This window comes from Pungitius pungitius, chromosome 15 (genome assembly GCF_949316345.1).
Source record: "Pungitius pungitius chromosome 15, fPunPun2.1, whole genome shotgun sequence".
Lineage (NCBI taxonomy): Eukaryota > Metazoa > Chordata > Actinopteri > Perciformes > Gasterosteidae > Pungitius > Pungitius pungitius.
In genome coordinates, this window is record NC_084914.1 from 18,764,393 (window position 1) to 18,782,998 (window position 18,606).

The 18,606-nt window shown below is 47.0% G+C and overlaps 1 protein-coding gene across 6 annotated transcripts; it reads left to right on the top strand.

The window, feature by feature from the left end:
• Window positions 1-6: 6 nt before the first annotated feature.
• depdc5 (DEP domain containing 5, GATOR1 subcomplex subunit) lies at window positions 7-18,536 on the top strand. Of its 6 annotated transcripts, none has more exons than XM_037458388.2 (43): window positions 7-268; window positions 575-642; window positions 720-807; window positions 955-1,001; window positions 2,109-2,194; window positions 2,265-2,348; window positions 2,433-2,482; window positions 2,645-2,714; window positions 3,315-3,393; window positions 3,499-3,560; window positions 3,639-3,708; window positions 3,796-3,868; window positions 4,186-4,289; window positions 4,391-4,465; window positions 4,855-4,989; window positions 5,081-5,142; window positions 5,219-5,292; window positions 5,521-5,590; window positions 5,685-5,721; window positions 6,007-6,127; window positions 6,509-6,732; window positions 7,187-7,387; window positions 7,627-7,762; window positions 7,865-7,956; window positions 8,586-8,639; window positions 9,492-9,675; window positions 9,818-9,978; window positions 10,117-10,237; window positions 10,675-10,842; window positions 10,925-11,147; window positions 11,330-11,466; window positions 11,546-11,642; window positions 11,890-11,952; window positions 12,780-12,886; window positions 12,989-13,066; window positions 13,184-13,316; window positions 13,687-13,804; window positions 14,164-14,403; window positions 15,597-15,766; window positions 16,183-16,354; window positions 16,439-16,499; window positions 17,378-17,460; window positions 17,544-18,536. In XM_037458388.2, the coding sequence occupies exons 2-43, from the start codon at window positions 585-587 to the stop codon at window positions 17,840-17,842; spliced, it is 4,767 nt and encodes a 1,588-aa protein (XP_037314285.1). In that variant the 5' UTR covers window positions 7-268; window positions 575-584; the 3' UTR covers window positions 17,843-18,536. The 6 variants fall into 6 exon arrangements, with proteins under 6 accessions (XP_037314285.1, XP_037314289.1, XP_037314287.1 ...); XM_037458392.2 differs by having other exon boundaries at window positions 14,164-14,343; XM_037458390.2 differs by having other exon boundaries at window positions 13,687-13,786.
• The last annotated feature ends 70 nt before the right edge of the window (window positions 18,537-18,606 follow it).

Below are 18,606 nucleotides of genomic sequence, written 5' to 3' on the forward strand. Positions count from 1 at the left end.
CCGTGTTTGGGAGGAAGTACGGTCCGTGTTAGCTTAGCCGTGTTAATGATGGCTAGCAAAATGTATTTGATTTCCTCCTGAAAACGGAAGATACCGCGTATTTCATCAATGTGGATGTAATTCAATAGCTCGGTACTAGTCATTGCAAAGCCCCAAGGTGTTTGTGTTGGTATTTAGTTCAGCAGCTGCAAAAGGACCTAAATAAGACACATTGGCAGGGTGTAAACATCGCGTGAGAGGGAGAGAGCTACTGCTACTACAGACTAAGGTAACTTTACTGCTTTATTTATTTTATATGCATTACATGTACTAGGTCAGAAGTGGTTGAATGGTTTATAGCAGCTCAATGTCAGTGAAGGCGGTGCTTCGGGATTAACTTAACGTTAGTTAGTTAACGTTAGTTAGTTAACATTAGTTAGTTAACATTAGTTAAGTCAGCATCGCGCCCTTCTTGCATAGACACACAACGGTCCTCCCGCCGCTGTGTAGAAGACTACTTACAGTTAAATGAGATGAGTTCAGATGGGGAACAACGTGTAGCTCCAGAGACATGACCCTCTGTGTGAATCCCCAGCTGGTCCACCATGAAGAACAACAAGTCTTACAAGCTCGTGCTGCACAAGAAAGGTTTTGGTGGAAGTGGTAAGCATCATCTCGCATGAATGTTCCCCACGTGAAAGGGTTTACTTCACTTACAAATGAACTTGTCATTTGAGCAGAGGATGAGTTGGTTGTCAACCCAAAAGTTTTCCCTCATGTCAGTCTGAGGGATATCATCGAAATCGCACACCCTTCGGATGAGTACAGGTGAGTTTGCGTACCGCGAGGACGGCTGTCTTCTGTCCACTAACATGCATAATACATGCATATTACATGCATATTACATACATATTACATACAAATTGTGGCCCCACTGAGCCGATGACCTGCTACTGTTCTCCCTGCTGTGCCCAGTCCTCTGCTGCTGCAAGTGAAGAGCCTCAAAGAGGACCTTCAGAAAGGTAAATATCGGCTCAGTAATTCGTCTAAAACGCTCAGAATGGACATATCAACCATAACGTATAGAGCTTAAACATTAAAGGTATTACATAGCACTTTGTCGGGAATTAACGGGAATAAGCTGGACATTTTGGGGTAATTTAACTGTATCTAACTTGTGATAAGCAGACATGCTTGCAAACATTTCTAATACAACTTTTAAAAATGACTTTTTTGACATTTTGTCAGAAGAACTTTATTCGTTCATCGAACAACAAAAACATGGACGTTGAATAAAAAAGGTGTATTACCTATGATCACCCCCCCCCTCCCCCCAATGACTAGCAGCTTGTTTGTCTTATCAATAATATCTTTAGCCCAGTAATATCATCAGAACTTACGTGAGTCGATGTAGTCCTTGTGCTCAAAAGCTGTAAATAATCATGGTGATGGTGTACTTTTGTGTGGACATGCATACATACATCCTACTCTCGCTGCTGTAAAAAGTTAGTCTACTGTATACAAATGAACTTGGTATTAAAAGGAACATGGCTTCAGTATTCAGAATACTAAGCTCATTACTAATGACTAATGACAAAGACGTTCAAAAACACCAGAACAATGTCTGCAACCAGCTGCATCCACGGTCCAGTTAAGCTAGGCGTGCATAGTCTTGTTTTCAACTACATTTTAAGTTCCCTGTTATATGCTTTCACAAAAAAACAAAATTCCTGTGGAAACTTTCCTGAAATTTACCGGAAATTTACCGGAAACTTTCCGCCCCTTTGCAACCTTATGTGAGCGTCTGGTTTACATTTGAAGTCATAATTGTCTTTCCAATAACATTGAAGCAGACTTTAGTTTAATACAGGAGCTTCAGGGGCAGAACGGGAAGAAAGCAATGGCCCATCTGTGATCCCTGAACCCACCTGCTTTCCTCGGCTCTAAATAGAGCTTCTTCACTGGCTGATAAGGGTTGATAAAGATCAATAATATCGAATGACACTACAATAGATGTCATAAGGGCCAGGTATCAGTTGATTATATGAAGTCCATTCACTGCCTGATGCAGAGCTTTGTCATGGTTGCCGGGTCTCTTTGCTAATGATGGATTTTTGGTTGTTATCTAGAGACAATCAGTGTGGACCAGACTGTGGCACAAGCCTTCAAGCTGCGTGCCTACCAGGATGTCATTGTTAACATTGTCGAGCCAAAGGTATGTTCACTATGACCCTTTTGCATTCCCCGTTTGAACAGAACCTCTCATAGTGTTATTTTCCACGTAGGAAGTGACACTTGACCTGGTGGAGCTGACATTTAAGGACCAGTACATCGGCAGAGGAGACATGTGGAGACTAAAGAAGAGTCTGGTAGGACACATGGGAGTTCTTGTGCCTGGGTATAAAATGTCACCACACAGTTAATGAGGATTCCACTGTTACAATATGTTACAGGTCAGCACATGTGCTTATGTGACGCAGAAAGTGGAGTTTGCAGGAATAAGGTACTAAGACTACATTTTATTCTCCACACATTTTGGAAATAATAAATCAACAGCAAATATGTTTTTCTCTAGCACTGAAAGCAGCAACAGACATAATGTGAAAAGGATAAGATCACATGAGAGCGTTAACGGTGACATCTCCTGACGTTTTTCATTGTCTAGAGCCCAGGCCAGTGAGCTCTGGGTGAAGGGAGAGAAGGTGACCTGTGGCTACATCAGTGAAGAATCCCGGGTAAGAGTTGTGCTGGAAAGATGCAGCAATGCACCAAAGAAGCATATTGTCACCGAGCTGTATCCAAACCGGGTCATTTTGTGCATAACCTCACCACAAACCTGGCCTTTTATATGTGGTTCTAAGTTACTTTGTGAATTGATGTCATTAATAAACTCTATTCACAGCGCATCAAGGAGGAATATTAGCTCACATAGAATGGACAGGTTAGGATGAAACTTGGGGTGCACCCATCCCAATATTCCAGTCCCATTGGTGACACATGCGCTTTATTGGCCAGTAGTGATTACGAATACAAAGTTTAATTCATAAGTTGTATCCCTCATAGAAGGGACTGGGATCAGCGATGTTTACACACCGACAGGAAGCCCAATGCTCTTTGCTGATGCAAGGCATCACCTTTGTTTTTGTCTATCCATCGTTTTTTAGGAAGACTTGACCTGCATGTCGCTTACATAACAAATACACTACTCATTTCACTCAATTGCTATTTATTATAAAATAGTTTTGCCCATATGGTGTAGCAAATCAACTGCATAACTCCTTTTTCATCACAAGTACATCCAAAATACGTTTATTTCCTGTGGACTTGTGACACAGGTGGTGTTCAGATCCACGTCTGCAATGGTGTACATCTTCATCCAGATGAGTTGTGAGATGTGGGACTTTGACATCTATGGTGAGATGGACCTCTGATTAGTTCCTCTCACTCTGTGAGCATGTGCTGCTTTTCAGTTACACAACGGCTCTCTCTGGAATCTCTTATTTAGTGCTTTGCTCTCAGGTGATCTCTACTTCGAGAAGGCTGTAAATGGTTTCCTGTCAGACCTTTTCGCCAAGTGGAAGGTTTGGGATTTTGTTTCGGGGGGGATTGGCTTTTGTTTTAAAAACATCAAACAAAAACAGTTTTTAATGTTTAAACAGGAGAAGAACTGCAGTCATGAGGTGACAGTTGTACTTTTCTCCCGTACGTTCTACAATGCCAAAACTATTGGTGAGTGACATGTTGTCACAGTGAGTTATGATGCAAATTGATTCATTGATTGACATACATCATTGATATCAATATCATTTACTTTAGATGAATTCCCTGAGATCCTGAGAGGGTCCATCAGACAGGATCATGAGGGGCGTTTTTATGAAGACTTTTACAGGTAATTATAGTTACTGATGAGAGGTATTGGTCATAGATGTTAGTTCAGGTGCCCTGAGGACAGAGGTGTGTTGAATGTGTTCCTAAAGTAGATGGTGGGCTGCTACAGACAGTGGGACCAGCAGAGTGATATACCTCTGTTTGTATGTTCCCTTGCTGTCTAACGGGGGACTGAAGCACTTCCGTCCATCCAGCTGTACTCTGTTCAAAACCTCCTCATTTTATTCTTTAAAACTGTGCCCCCACCATCTGCAGTAGGTACAACATTACTCCCCATAACCCTACTGCTAAATATTGCAACCATTGGTTTGTGATCAGAGTGGTGGCTCAGAATGAGAGACGGGATGAGTGGACGTCCCTGCTGGTCACTATCAAGAAGCTCTTCATTCAGTACCCTGTCCTGGTGCGCCTCAAAGAAGCAGGTACTCATTGAGTGGATCTCTTGATCAGGCGGCTTTGGAAATTCAAATGTTGCCTTGTGTTTATTTTATTTTCTATTATCATTTTTATTTTTTCATGCCAGATGGTTTTCCTGTTGGTTACAACTCAACTGCTGCTCAAGGAAACTACTTGGAGGCCATTAACCTTTCCTTCAATGGTAAGGAGACTAATACTACAGTAGATTTGCACTCAGAAGATTTCTTTAACTATATAAACTGCATACCTAAAGTTAAATATAAGAAGGATTTGTTGTCATTGAAAATGAGAGAAAAAGTGGAATGACCTGGAAAATGGTATTTTCGTTCTTGTCAAAATTCTCCTATTCCCCTTAAGACAAATAACATCTGGAGGGATAGTCTCAAATAGACAGGATTTCGAATTGTAAATCTGTCCTTCGCCTCATAGAAGATAGACAGGATTTTGAATTTTATATATATATATACATACAATTTAAAATCCTGTCTATTTGAGACCAGGTTGGTTCTTCACAGGTTACTAAGTGAAAAAGACAAGAAGAGCAGCTGTCGATCCTTTTGTCTCCCACAGTGTTCGACAAGCACTACATCAACCGGAACTTTGACCGCACCGGCCAGATGTCAGTGGTCATCACACCTGGAGTGGGAGTGTTTGAAGTCGACCGTCTGCTCATGATTCTCACCAAACAGCGCATGATTGACAACGGTCAGTGTGGAAACGGACCACGGCTGTCCCACAGAGAGTTGAGGGCTCGTTAATGATGTTGGTATGTTGACACATGCTTTCCCCTCTCTAGGTATTGGGGTAGACTTGGTGTGCATGGGGGAGCAGCCATTGCATGCAGTGCCCTTATTCAAGGTAAGTCCTTCACTGTACGTCTCCTTCGGTGCATTAGGCATACACCTGTAGGCTTCTGATCAGCTTTTCTCTGCAGCTGCACAACAGGACGGCACCTGGAGACTCTCGTGTAGGAGATGACTATAACCTTCCTCACTGGATCAACCACAGGTAAAGTAGAATGCTGCCCTCAGTTCTGCAGCAGCCACTACTGTAAACCCCAATGGGATAACTCTCTGAGCATCGGAGGCATCGTAAAACACGCTGCATTAAACAAAACAAAATAATTCATCAAGCTTTCCCACAGCAACAGTTTTCCTTTTGGTGCAAAGTAGCTGCAGGCTCGGAGACGTGAGACGTTGATTCATCTTATTTCGTGCTTTTCTCTTTGTTTTTCAGCTTCTACACCTCCAAGAGTCAGAACTCCTGCAGCTCCTTCACCCCTCGAATCAAACTGGCCGGCCGCAAGGTGCCTTCCCATTTTCATTGCAGTGTTTATTTATTGTGTTGTTCCAGTAAAAAAGTGTTTTATCCTCATCTCATTACAATGATGTTTCTTTAAGCTTCATGCTGAGAAATCCAAGAGCAGCAAGGAACACAGTAAGTTGTGACCCTTCATCTTTCCACCTAATTGGCTCTGGTTCTCTATGTGGTTCTGTTCAGGGTTTGCAGCCTTTGTGCTATTCAGAGAATCGGCCATCAGTCTTTTATGCACAACAATAGTAATCAACAAGCGCTCATCAACAGAGGAACAACAGAAGAAAACAGTAGCTGATTGTTCTGTTGGGTCTCCTGCTTCTGTTTTATTGGATTCTTTGGATTGTAGTTAAATGTCATCACAATATTCAGAATGAATGTTTATGAATTCTAATGATCTTCTTTCAGCTCTCTGTGCGACAAAGGAATCTGAAAACAGCCTGCCTATTCAGGTGGACTATGACGCTTATGACGCTCAGGTGTTCAGACTACCTGGTCCCTCACGAATTCAGAGGAGCACCAACTTCAGGTACCTTAACATCACTAGTTGTCCTTTATCGTAGCTCCGATAATCCCAGTGCGAGGTTGAATGTCATTTCATATGGGCTGCAGGTACATTCAAGTACATTAAAGCTTGAATGCTTAGTGTAAATGTATCGGTAGCTCACACCTGGATGAGGATGGAGCTGTCTTTTCTAGTAATTAATTTGGACCTAAGTTACTGTTGAATATTATTTATTAAAGGGGGAGGAAGCTGGCTTTGGGTTGGTGCAAAGGCATGTTCTACGCCAACGGCACGTCATGTCATCGCTCCGTCCTGTTCTATTAACATAAGGCATACTGTGGGAAGTCTCCATGACCACGCTGACATGCAAGTAAACCACTTTTGGTTTGTGTGTGTGTCTCTCAGGATGGTTCGAGACAGAGAGACGAGTATGAGGAAGAGCTGGGGCTCGATGGACGTCACTGCAGGCATAGGCGTGTCCCCTCCTGTTCGCTCCGGGGGTCCGGAGGACCAGTGCGGCCCGGCCTCTGATGACAGTCTGGGCCCTGTGTCCAACATGCTGCTCATACCCCGCATGCCTCCTGTCCAGTATGAAGTCAGCATCTCCCTGGGATACACCAGCAACAGAGGTTCCTCCTCCATCCTAATGGCATAGTTAGGATTATTTCAAGTGGGGTTGAATGGGGTCCTTTCCATAGTCAGTCATTAGCTGTCAGCACCAGTTTGAACAGACAGAGGAAAGGTAATGTTCTGCTTTGGAGGTGGGCAGCAGCCCAATGCATTTCACCTGCCTGAAAGAATCCATGTCAGTTAAGGGGAAGGCTATGCTTTTAGATGTTTTGTCCTCTTTATCGCCAGACAGCAGCACCTACACATGTTACCTAGCGGTAACCAAAGTTGTTGCTTAAACTGTCAGAATGCATCAGACGCCATTGACAGAAAACCTTTGACCCCGCAGGACAGACGAGCTGCTGGTGGGCGGCTGCCCCAGTTTGTTGTGAAAAAACTAAATAGAGTTTTTGTCAAAGTGCTCACTTTCCTTTCTCCATCCCATCTGTCTTGTTTTGTCCGTCTGTGGTTCAGAGCTGTTGGAGAAGATGATGGACTCTCAGCGGGACTCCAGTGCCCCGGGCAGGTTCACAGTGGGAAGCGCTGAGTCCACTTTACACATCCGCCCTGGAGGGTACACCCCTCAGAGAGCCCTCATAAACCCCTTCACCCCATCACGAATGCCCATGAAGCTCACCTCCAACCGGCGGCGGTGGATGCACACCTTCCCTGTCGGTGAGGAGAAAACACAGCCATTCAGTTTACCTTGTTGATTTTTATTCATTATTACTGTGTGATGTCATTTGCAGTGTCATGCTTTATGCTGTATCCAATAAAGTTTGGAAATCAAGTTTTTTTGTGTTATTACACGTCCCCATGCCATCAAAGGCTAATGGAAGATTAGGAACCAAATGAACACTGCAATGCTGCTGGTTATGCGAGCATCAAACTGCATGTGCACTGTGGCCCTTCAGGTCCTTCTGGAGAAGCAATCCAGATCCACCACCAGACCAGACAGAACATGGCCGAACTGCAGGGCAGCCAGCAGAAAGATCCCGCCCACACCTCGGCGGAGCTGCTGGAGCTGGCCTATCACGAGGCCACTGGAAGGTTAGACACCTTCTACATAAAGCACAAGTCTCCCTGGTGAAGAAACGTGACTGGAAGCACCGACGTTGAGATGAACACTTGTTATTTATTGTTTTGATTCAGGCGAACAGCGTCCAGGCATGCAGGAGAAAATGGCCTGTGTGTTGGTGGAGGGACGGAGGAGTTTACTGCAAGTCCAGGGAGCAACATCAGTGGTGATAAGTCAACTCCAAAACACACTTCTCCTGTAACATAGCGAGCATTTTATTCGTATTGAAGAAATGGCTCTAACGTTCAGTCATCATTTAAATGGACTTCACATCGTTATCTTGGAGATTCACATCACCTCCATGCAAATTGTTACGAAGGCCGAATGTTGACAAACCGACGGCAGAAATGTTGCTTAAACAACTAATTTCTCGTCTGAAAACGTCCTAAAATGACATTCCATCCCTTGAATATGGTGGTATTTCTGAACTTGGACCTACACCAGGACGGGGGAGCCCGGACTTCAAAGCATATGAAGGAAGGGCGTAAGATTCAAAATCAGCCCTCTTTGCTTCCGCCTTCTGGTGTTACTGAGATGCCTTTCGTGCTACTTGGATTCTCTCACGTTGTAGAGTGAGACGCTCTCACGCACACCAGTGAGATGGCATGAGTGTCTCAATAGTTAAGTCCTACACGGCCCGTCATATGTTTCTGTCATTTCTTGAGCAAAAATGACAAATGCTTGGATCGTATCTTCTCAAATATGATGATTTGCTGCTGTCCTTTTGCATAGGGGTAGATTAAATAGCTTTGAGTTTTAATCCTAGCACATTAAGATGTTGTAATCTCTGTACAGGAAACTTCAACAGCTCCACATTTCAAGACGTGTCCCTCGGTGGTGCCGATCCAAGTGAGTCCACCTTTCCCCTGCAAACTATGAAGGTTGTCATGCAGCCAAAGCTCAGGACTGGGTTGACGTTCTGAATCCCTAAACGACCCCACCCATAAACCCTCAGAGGTGTCGCTCCGCTGGCGAGCAGGTTTCTCAGGGCTTGTGTCTCCAGGGTCGCAAGTCGAAATGATCCTTGCACGTCCTGTGGCTTCTCCTCCCTCTGTATCCTCACTGTGTCCGTCCCACTCGTTCTATCGCTCTGAGCCTTCTGTTCACCGTAATACTCAATTCCTCTGATTGATTGCCTGAAACCAATTTTCCTTCACCGTTTGCACTTGGCAAGCCTCGTATATCTCGTTCCTGCATGTATGCTTAGTGTATTTCTGTTGATTGACCGTACATTGTTGCTTCAATCAAACAAGCCTTTTTCGCACACTGTATTCGAGCGTCTGCACTGTATGTTTGCACGATAAGATTCACTCAGTCACTTGAAAGTTCACACCTTTGCTGAGCATTTTCTGCTTCTCCTTGTCAATGCCACAACCTGCATGTCTGATCACATGGAATCACCAGCAGCCTGTAAAAGTAACACGTTCTCTTTTTTCCTCCCCTCTTTCCTACTTTCTTTGTTGTTTGTGTGTATCTACATCACTCCTTCTCTTCCTTCTTCACTCATTCATCATCTCCCTTCCTGTCGTCACCTGTCACCCCACTGTGCTTCCCCTCCCTGTACCCCCACTCCCCTCCCCCCCCCACACACACACACATGTACCTTTCCACTCCACTGGGTACATGCATTTGTCTTTGTTGTGGGTGTTTTGTGTTTTTTTGTCCGTGTGTGTGTTGGTGCATGTGTGGGTGCTCCTGAAGCCCTGCTGCTGTCTGCACCCCCGACAGTGCCCAGCTTCTGCTGCACGGTGGGGGTGGACTGGAAGTCTCTGACCACGCCGGCCTGCCTGCCCCTCACCACCGACTACTTCCCCGACCGCCAGGCGCTGCAGAACGACTACACGGAAGGCTGCTATGATCTGCTGCCGCACAGCGACCTGGAAAGGTAGTGGTAACATCACGCACAGCAGTTGGGGAGATATTAGAGTTCTGTGCGTGGTGCCTTGCTGAAGGGCACCTTGGCAGAGCCCAGGAGGGGACCTGCAATAGTGCGTGTAGAAGCACTAGAATGATGTCTTGTGTTTCAGGCGGGAAGACGAAGCCCCCGCGATGGGGGCGTCGCAGGTGTTCGAGGAGTTCATCTGTCAGCGCTTGATGCAGGGCTACCAGATCATCGTCCAAACCAACCACAGGAAAGCTCAGCCCACCGTGGCCCCACCGCTCGGGAGCAGTCCTCTTTACACTCGAGGTCCATGTTCCATGTCGTTGGTTTTGTTTGTGCATACCATCCCTGTCCGTTGTATCCTCATACTCGTATGTTGTTTCTCAGAGTGCTTCATGTGGTGGTTGAGCAGCTGCTGACTGAACGTGTTCTTCTTGGTTCCAGGTTTGGTGTCCCTGCGTCGAGCAGAGGAGGAGGAGACAGTCTACTGGCTCAGTATGGGCCGCACTTTTCATAAAGTTTGCCTTAAAGACAAGATCATCACTGTCACTCGCTACCTGCCCAAGTGAGTACTCCTTTTTTAGACTCATTATGACTTAATGTTTAGAGTATCTTATTACTTCTTTACCCTGCCATCAGCCAGTCCTTTCACCCAGGACACTGAAAGGGTTATCCATGAACACTGTTCTAATGCGCCTCCAGTCACTCTGTTAGTATTAAACTAACTAAACTAACGCTTTATGGCAACATTGGGGATGGAGGAACTAGTTTTTATTCTATTCCAATAATAATTTCTCTGCATGTATTTGTTTAATTTATCCATTGTTGGTAAAGAAATGACCAGCCTGATGTTATCCTACTAGTAAAGAAACACATTGAGGCATACAGTTTGTTATGTCTGTTATGACTCACACTGGACCCCCCCCCCCCCTTCAGCTGTCCACAGACTGATTAGGAGGAGAAAGAAAAGGCCCCTGTGTGATATTGACGTGTGTGTTTCAGGTACCCGTACGAGTCGGCACAGATCCACTACAGTTACAGCCTGTGTCCTCCACACTCTGATGCCCACTTTGTGTCCTGCTGGGTGGAGTTTGGCCATGAGAGGCTGGAGGAGTACAAGTGGAACTACCTGGACCAGTACATCTGTTCTGCTGGCTCGGAAGACTTCAGGTCCACACAGAGTCTTGTTGTGAGATCTTGAATCAGTCCTCTTTCCTCAGCGGATACTGATGCCGTTGTTCTGCCTCCACAGTTTGATCGAGTCGCTGAAGTTCTGGAGGACTCGCTTCCTCCTGCTGCCGGCCGGAGCCGCCAGGCGGGTGCCGGACGGGGAGAAGCACTGGGATGTCTATGGGGAGGGAGCAGGTGCCGGGGTGTGTGGCAGTGGGGACTGGGTCCTCCTCGATGGCTTCATCCGTTTCCTGGAGGGTCTGAACCGCATTCGGAGACGCCATCGCTCCGACAGGATCATCCGAGTGAGGCTCTCCTAGTGGGCCGCATGCTGCCCATATTTAGTCTTTTTACAGAAAGTTGCATTTCTTTACTTTTTAGACTTCTACTGTAGTACTTTTTACACTGCTGACAGTTGGATTAACAGGATAAGATTTAATAAAAACCCAATAATAATAGTTCTACTCTTCCTCCTACTTTTACAAAGCAGAAGGGCACACCAATGAAAGGACTGCAGGTCACCAGTCCTCTCCCCCAGTACCCCACAGAGCCTGGGGGGCCCCCACAAGGCAAAAAAGGCACTTCGGCTTTATCGGCCTTACTGGAGATGGAGCAGAACCAGAAGTGAGTGTGCTGCGGCACTGCAGGCCGCCGGGTTGTGAGTGATGGAGCACTGAAGTCAGCCTGAAATGCTTCCTCCCAGGTCTCTGGAGGAGCAGCAGCAGGCGAAGCCTTCCACGGCCGTCAGTGAGCCCTCCAGCGTTACCACAGCTGCCCCCTACGTGGACAGCCCGCGCAAGGTGAACATCTGTGCTGTGTGTGGATAGAACACACAGTTATGCATCAGGCACTTAGCTTCCGCTGATGCATCTGGCTGGGTTTTAGCCCGCAGTAAATACTGGGGTAAAATGTCTCTCTGCTGGTGCTTTGGTGGGGGGGGCTTTTGCTCCTGTGTTTCTCCTTCCATCTGTGTGTCCCTGCGCTCTGTTCCTGTTGCTGGGCTTTGGATGTTTGATCCTGGGTTGTGTTCTTCCTGTGTGCTGACAGGACGCTGCCTTTATTTTGGATTTTATACGTAGCCCTCGCTCTTCCTACATCTCTCACTCTCAGGTCAGTGGTGCTCCCTGTGTGTGTGTGTGTGTGTGTCCTCCCCCTTTCACCTCCGTTTGCATTGCTGCATGTGCATGGTGTGCATTAAGTTCCCATTGCTCTGGGACCATCATCACATGTCATCTCTACCTTTGAGATGATTTGAGCTCTAGTAGTTCTTTATGATCCAATAACAACCCTCGAAAACACGCTTTTGCTCTTAGAGGAGGCACTGTTTTCTTTCCACTTTCCGAAAAAGACAACCATGCAGCGATAGAGGACACTGAAGTCCTTTACCACAGGAGAGGTGAATCCTCTCCTTTGGTAAAGGACGTCTAGAGGAGATAACAAAGGAAAGTCTTTCCCTATCGTTCCCTCGTCTGTCATTGAGAGGTTGAAGGCCCCGTTGGATGTGTGTTGTGGGCCATCTACGTCCCTGCTGTCATCATGACACAAGGTTCACGGACTGTGAGCCTAAATCCTCAAATCAGTGTGATAACACGACTCCTCCCTGTTATCTTCCATGGCCACGGCTGGTAAAAGGTCTGTCGAAATACAGACACTTTTCCTCCTGCTGCATTCATCCGCCCAGGTCTAGAGATGTCTCTGAGCTTTCTGCCTCACTATGCTATTAAGGAGAGTGGCATTTTGTGTGTGGGTCCTGTACTGTGACAGCCCGTCGGACACACACGGATGACCCCGAGCAACAGCAACGCTCGAGTTCTGTTCTGTTTAAAGTAGAATTCAGCTCACCTCCAGTGGTCTGGTGCTACGCCTGGACTAGTAAAAGCATGGCGGAGTGCCTCTAGATGGAAGTGAAAGTAAATGATGGTTTGAACTGTCATCAGCCTGTGGAAGGAAGCGAGGTGGCAGATAAAGGAGTCCAGCCCGCCGTCCCAGGGGAAGCGGCGCAGCCTGCAGGAGAGACGGCAGCCAGCAGCTCTTCAGACGGCAGGTTGTTAAACATCTAACGTTGTGCTTGTTTTAAGCAATGGCGATGGCTGATACTCTGTGAGGGTGGGTGTAGGAGAAAGTGACCCCTGATATCTGTCCACAGTGGGCACTCTGCAGGAGCCCTGTGTCTGTCCTCCACCTCCACCTTCATGGAGATGCTGGAGGCCATCAAGCATCCTACGTAAGATCCTCTGCTGATATTCTGGCTTTTGATTTTACACGAGAAGTGAAGTTCTTTCATGTGGTTATGAACATCAGGTTATGTCCTCTGCACCTGCTCATCTGTGTGCTACTACAGGACAGGCGTACAGCTGCTGCCGGAGCAGAAAGGACTTCCACCCAACTGCTTCATTAGCGCAGAGGTCGTTCAATGGCTGGTCAACAATGTGGAGGGCGTGGCCACACACGGGATGGCTGTGGATATCATGCAGGTAAGAGCCGACTGTTATAACTTACATGTAAATGATTACTGTCACATGAACAGAGAAAATGAATTGTTTTGAAGTGTTCATTACAACAAAGGGTTGCATGCAACATCACTGAAAGGAGGTTACACATGCAACATATGATCAGACTTCCTACAGATCTTTCAGGTTCCAGTAGGAGAAAACAAAAGGCAACAATAGGATTATTTACCACACTGGAATCCTCCGACAGCCTCGTCTTTCTACTCGTGTTCGCTGCACAGCAGAGCTTCTGCAGCTTGACTCCCGTGTTGATGTGGATAGAGTTTTGTTAAGTGCATCCCTACTGTATGCATCTTCTGACCAGAGTGTCTCTTCTGTGTGTTGTTCTGCGTAGAAGATGCTGGATGAAGGTGTGGTGGCCCACGCTTCTGGGGATGCCATGCGCACCTTTGTCTACGGGTTCTACTTCTACAGGATTGTAGGAGAGAAGGATGGTACTCATGCTTGTACTTGTATGTATTGTGGCTACTCAGGGGTCTTTGAGGCAAGATTCACAAATTAGGAAACCTTTACTTTACTACTATGGTGACCAGCGTAGTACACTGATCACTGCACTATCCAGAGGGGCCTACCGGCTAAAAGGAGGGGTTATGAATTATGAATATCAATATCAGTGAATACCCTGTAAACTTTGATTTGGCTGCAAAATATTTACTCAAAAACATATTTAGAAGAAATGACGTTTTTCGAGCCTCTGCAAACAAACGGCTAAATAGTCATTTTTGGGAGACACCAGGCCGGTGCAGCTGTTCCTGCTCGACTTGGGCAATTGGAAGTCTATGTGGTGACATCCTCATCCTCCGCTGTGCAGACCCGAGCTCCCAGCCCCCCCCCACCATGGCTGGGGGCTGGTCTGCTGCGGCCCTGGAGGACTTTGCTCTGTTCCAGCGGAAGTGGTTCGAGGTGGCCTTTGTGCTGGAGGAGCGGCGACCCTGCGACCTGCCTGCCTTCCTCCTGCCGTGGCTGCCCAGCCGGCCGGCCTCCTACGCAAGTAGGCACAGCTCCTTCAGCCGCAGCTTTGGAGGACGCAGCCAAGCCGCCGCACTGCTAGGTACACCCAGCCATCCCCGAGGAGGCGTCTGATGCAGATCATACACAGGTCTACACCTCAGAGGGCTGTCTGGGTCCAGTGTCTACGCCACATCAGGCGCAGGGGGGGGGGGGATTTGTCCCAGGGCTCTTGGTCGGGTCGTTACATACAAAACAAGTGGTTGTTCCAGGGCTGCTGCTAACCATTAATGAAGACATTGCAGTTTGGCCTGCCCTTTTTCACCCAGACCCAGTACCAACTGAGCCCCATCAAGTGAGCCCTCGAGCTTCCATGCAACACTCGTCCATGTGACCTGCCGATACCTGATGATAGATTAGTTTTTACATTTGAAATAGGCTGCCAATTATTCATCATTAGCTGCCTATATGAGCTTTACACTTGATTTATAATTAATTCAATGAAACAAATGTAGAATATGATTAAACAACAGACAGCAGTGACCTATGGAGCAAAAGTCCAGCTTATTGTGGTGATTGATTAATATACTTAGGAATTGGATTGTGGTTTGTTGATCACACATTTCTACCACTAATAGGAAGTGTAAGAAAAATGCAGTAAAAAGGCTTTCACTCCAAACACGTATTTTATTCTTCTAAATGAACACCAGATGAAAAAGTTAAATGAACCAAGCACCATGTGCAGCGACTCGTGATTTGATGGGGTTCCTCAGCACAAAGCTGCCTCCGTGACTCGCCCTCGTGCGTCAGACGCTGGACGCAGCCCCCCCCCCTCGGCCTGAGCCGTAGATCTGCATCGGGCGCATCACACGGTCTGCTCCTTCACGCTGTGGTGTGATCCATGCACATCCCTGATCAATGTGGTCCGATAGTGGGGTTAGTGTGTGGCTGATCCAGTGTCTCCGTGCATGCCGTGGTGTTAGTGGCTGTGGGTCAGTAGTGCCGTGGTGTGCGATGCCCCCCACCTGTCGCTCTCTGGCTCCATTCCTGCTTCATGCCACCTCATCGCACCTAGAAAGGCTTGTGTTCTTTAGAGCAACAACTTGGCAAGATGAATGCTTTCCGATGGGCTAAGTGACACCATGTGATGCTGTAGACACCGGCTGCATTCATAGCTTATTTGTTGTTCTAATCGCTGTTTTACCTCATGCTGCCCGCCCATCATGCTTCCTCTGCCTCCCGTTTCCCCGTCTCTCCACCTCTCCCTCTACCTCCCTCCCACCATGTGTCCCCCAGCTGCCACGGTGCCGGAGCAGAAGACGGCCACTCTGGACGTGGACGTTAACAACCGCAGTGACCGGACTGAATGGTGCAGCTGTTACTACCATGGAAACTTCTCGCTCAACTCTGCCTTTGAGATCAAGCTGCACTGGATGGCCGTCACTGCTGCAGTGCTCTTTGAGATGGTATTGATTGATTCATGTCGTTCTTCACATTCTTCTGATTTGACCGATGAGGGAAAGTCAAAGGGGCTGAATTCCAAATGATGAATATACGATGGAGGGATTGTCTCCTCCAGACTCATCTGTAAAAGTGTTAGGGGAATACATCATAAAAACAACTTGAGTGTAAAGTAATATCAATGGATTGTTTGGTGCTACTTATCTAATGACAGGGTGCAGGGTATAAAATGGGCAAGAAGTTGAATGAGATGAATTAGCTATTGCTTGGATGCTATGTGTGTCTCACACACAGGGACATTGGGTAGCAGTGAAGGCAGGATGTCAGCTGGGCAGAGAAGAACTTGTCCTTGAGGGTAAACACACAGAGGAGGATTTGGGCATTTGATAACGATAACGAGGACTCTGTCCTCATCCGTCAGGTCCAAGGGTGGCACAGGAAGGCAGCGTCCTGCGGCTTCCTGCTGGTCCCTGTGCTGGAGGTCCCTTTTGCTCTGACGTCGTACCTGTACGGAGATCCACTGAGAGCTCAGCTCTTCATCCCCCTGAACGTCCACAGTCTGCTGAAGAACGCCGGGGACAACCTGTTCGAAGGTACCGGAGCCGTGTGACTGCCATCATGTCTGTGCAGCGCACATCAGCTCAGCCAACATGTGTCCATGTGAACCCACCCAACAGGCTTTGAACCGGAGACGTACTGGGACAGGATGCAGCTCTTCCAGGAGGCCATACTCTACAGGTCCGCTTTACATCTTGTGCTATTTCTATATACTCTGTCCCAAGGAATCAACATTTTAATAACATGAAATCCATTTTGTAAGCACATCAATTGTGTTTTGCAGCAATGGTGTTATCAACACAGGATTACTTTATAAAGGATTATTTCATTTGAGTCAAGTTAAATGTGCTATACATCACATGTTCAATGCAGGTAGGACCTTGTGGATGAGCATTAGCTCAGCTAGCATTTAGTTGTCCAATAGTAGTTGACTCGGGAGCAGAGTGGCCAATCACAGCGCAGGCTGCTCTGACTCATCAGGGGTCATCAGGGGTCGGAGCTCCTTCATATCCTTCTGAGCTCGTCATGGTTAAACGTAGTGTATGTTCATGTTAACTAGTGTTTGCACTTCAGAGCTACGCTAGCCACCAAAGGCTTACGTTACATATCAGTGTTTTATATACAACAGTTACAAAGGTTCCATTTTCTATGAACCACTAAAGCCCAACACTCATTTAAGGTTCTTTCCTATAGACAAGGTCCACAACACAAACTAAATATCTTATGTTATTTATCTTCATGATGGCAGCTCATTTCTCTCTACATGTTCACATTTCGGGTCATCTTTCTAGTGCAGTTAGTGACGGCGTGTGTAACAGCAGCCGGGGGGCGGGGCTTAGTGATGTGCCATTTACACAGCAATGGCATTATGACCCCTATGTAACGAGTTCTGTTCCTGCATCGTAGGCCTTTAAACTGTTGGATTTGCCCCTATAAAACCATCTACAGGATGTTAACAGCCTTTATGTATGAACCCTGTCAATCATCACCTGCATGTGAATGGATCACCATGCTGTGTTCAATGGAATTATTCAATATGCCAACATGTGTTGCTCCAGATTCGGCTTTGTGCACGACAAGTTCTCAACCTCAGCTTTTAATTTCCCCTCCGAGAACAAGCCCCAGTACATCCATGTGACAGGTGAGTGACACCACGACGTCACACACACACATGCCTCTGCTTCCTGGAGGCCGACCAGCCTTCGTCTGCCTCTCCTCCGTCAGGCACCGTGTTCCTGCAGCTGCCGTACTCCAAGAGGAAGTACTCGAGCGGGCAGCAGCGCAGACGCAGAAACTCCACCACCTCCAACAGCCAGGGCCCGTACGGCGGGGAGGAGCGCGTGGGCTACTACTGGGCCTACAACACCATGCTCACCAAGGCCTGGAGGACGGGCGTGCTGGGCGACGAGAGGCTCGCCGACCGCCTGCTCAGGGACTTCACCGACTTCTGCGCCAACAAGGACAACCGCCTGCTCCACCTGTGGGACAGCTGCCAGGAGAAGATGAACGCCAGCGCCCCCTGACCTTTTTATTCTTCTTCTATCCCACTGAGGAGTCAAGGCTCTGGATGCTTAGTGTTAAACCAAATGTTAAATATCCCATTCATGCTGGGACAGAGGATTCCGCTTAAATGATCTCGTCACTTTATGAACAACAGACACTAGCTTTTGGGAAGCAGGGTCTGATCCACAAGCACCTGGAGTCACATGGTGGGAGAAAGACACTTTGGTTTGACAAAGAGAAGTCGAGGATATCGGTGCTCACCGCACGCTGCCTTCATCGTTGGAATCCCAAGAAAATATTTACCAGGGTGAGCTCACCAAGCTTCTACCAGACGTGTCCTACAAGTGATGGGATCAACGAAGCAACAGTGTTACTCAGCCAATAATTCATGAACATAAAAAATGTTTGATATTCAAGCGTTTTCTTTGTTTCCTTGAGTTGGATAAACATTTAGTGGTAGTTATCCTCTTTTTACTAGTTTTCTAGGTGTAAAATGTTTTTACCTGAGAAGAAAACAGGTGCATCGCTTCCTGAAAGAGGCCCAGTGGGAACCGATCACATGATCCCCCAACACGTTGTCACGGAAACGCACGTCTTTTTAAGTCGTCCATGTTTGTCACATATCTGCAACATTCCGCTGTTCTTGTGACTAATTCTGATCATTTCCTTCCTTCAGTTGTGTCTTTATTATAAAACCTTATCCTGACAGTTCAACTGAGGCCAGAATGTTCTACTTCCTGTTCTTCCTCCCGATGTGATCATGTGCTTATTATGGGCTTCACTT

Coding starts and splice junctions, on each gene's coding strand:
- depdc5 (XM_037458388.2), top strand. CDS start 585: ATGAAGAACAACAAGTCTTACAAGCTCGTGCTGCACAAGAAAGGTTTT. Junction 5,722..6,006: donor CAAGAGCAGCAAGGAACACA/GTAAGTTGTGAC, acceptor ATCTTCTTTCAG/CTCTCTGTGCGACAAAGGAA. Junction 16,355..16,438: donor CGGGGACAACCTGTTCGAAG/GTACCGGAGCCG, acceptor CCCACCCAACAG/GCTTTGAACCGGAGACGTAC.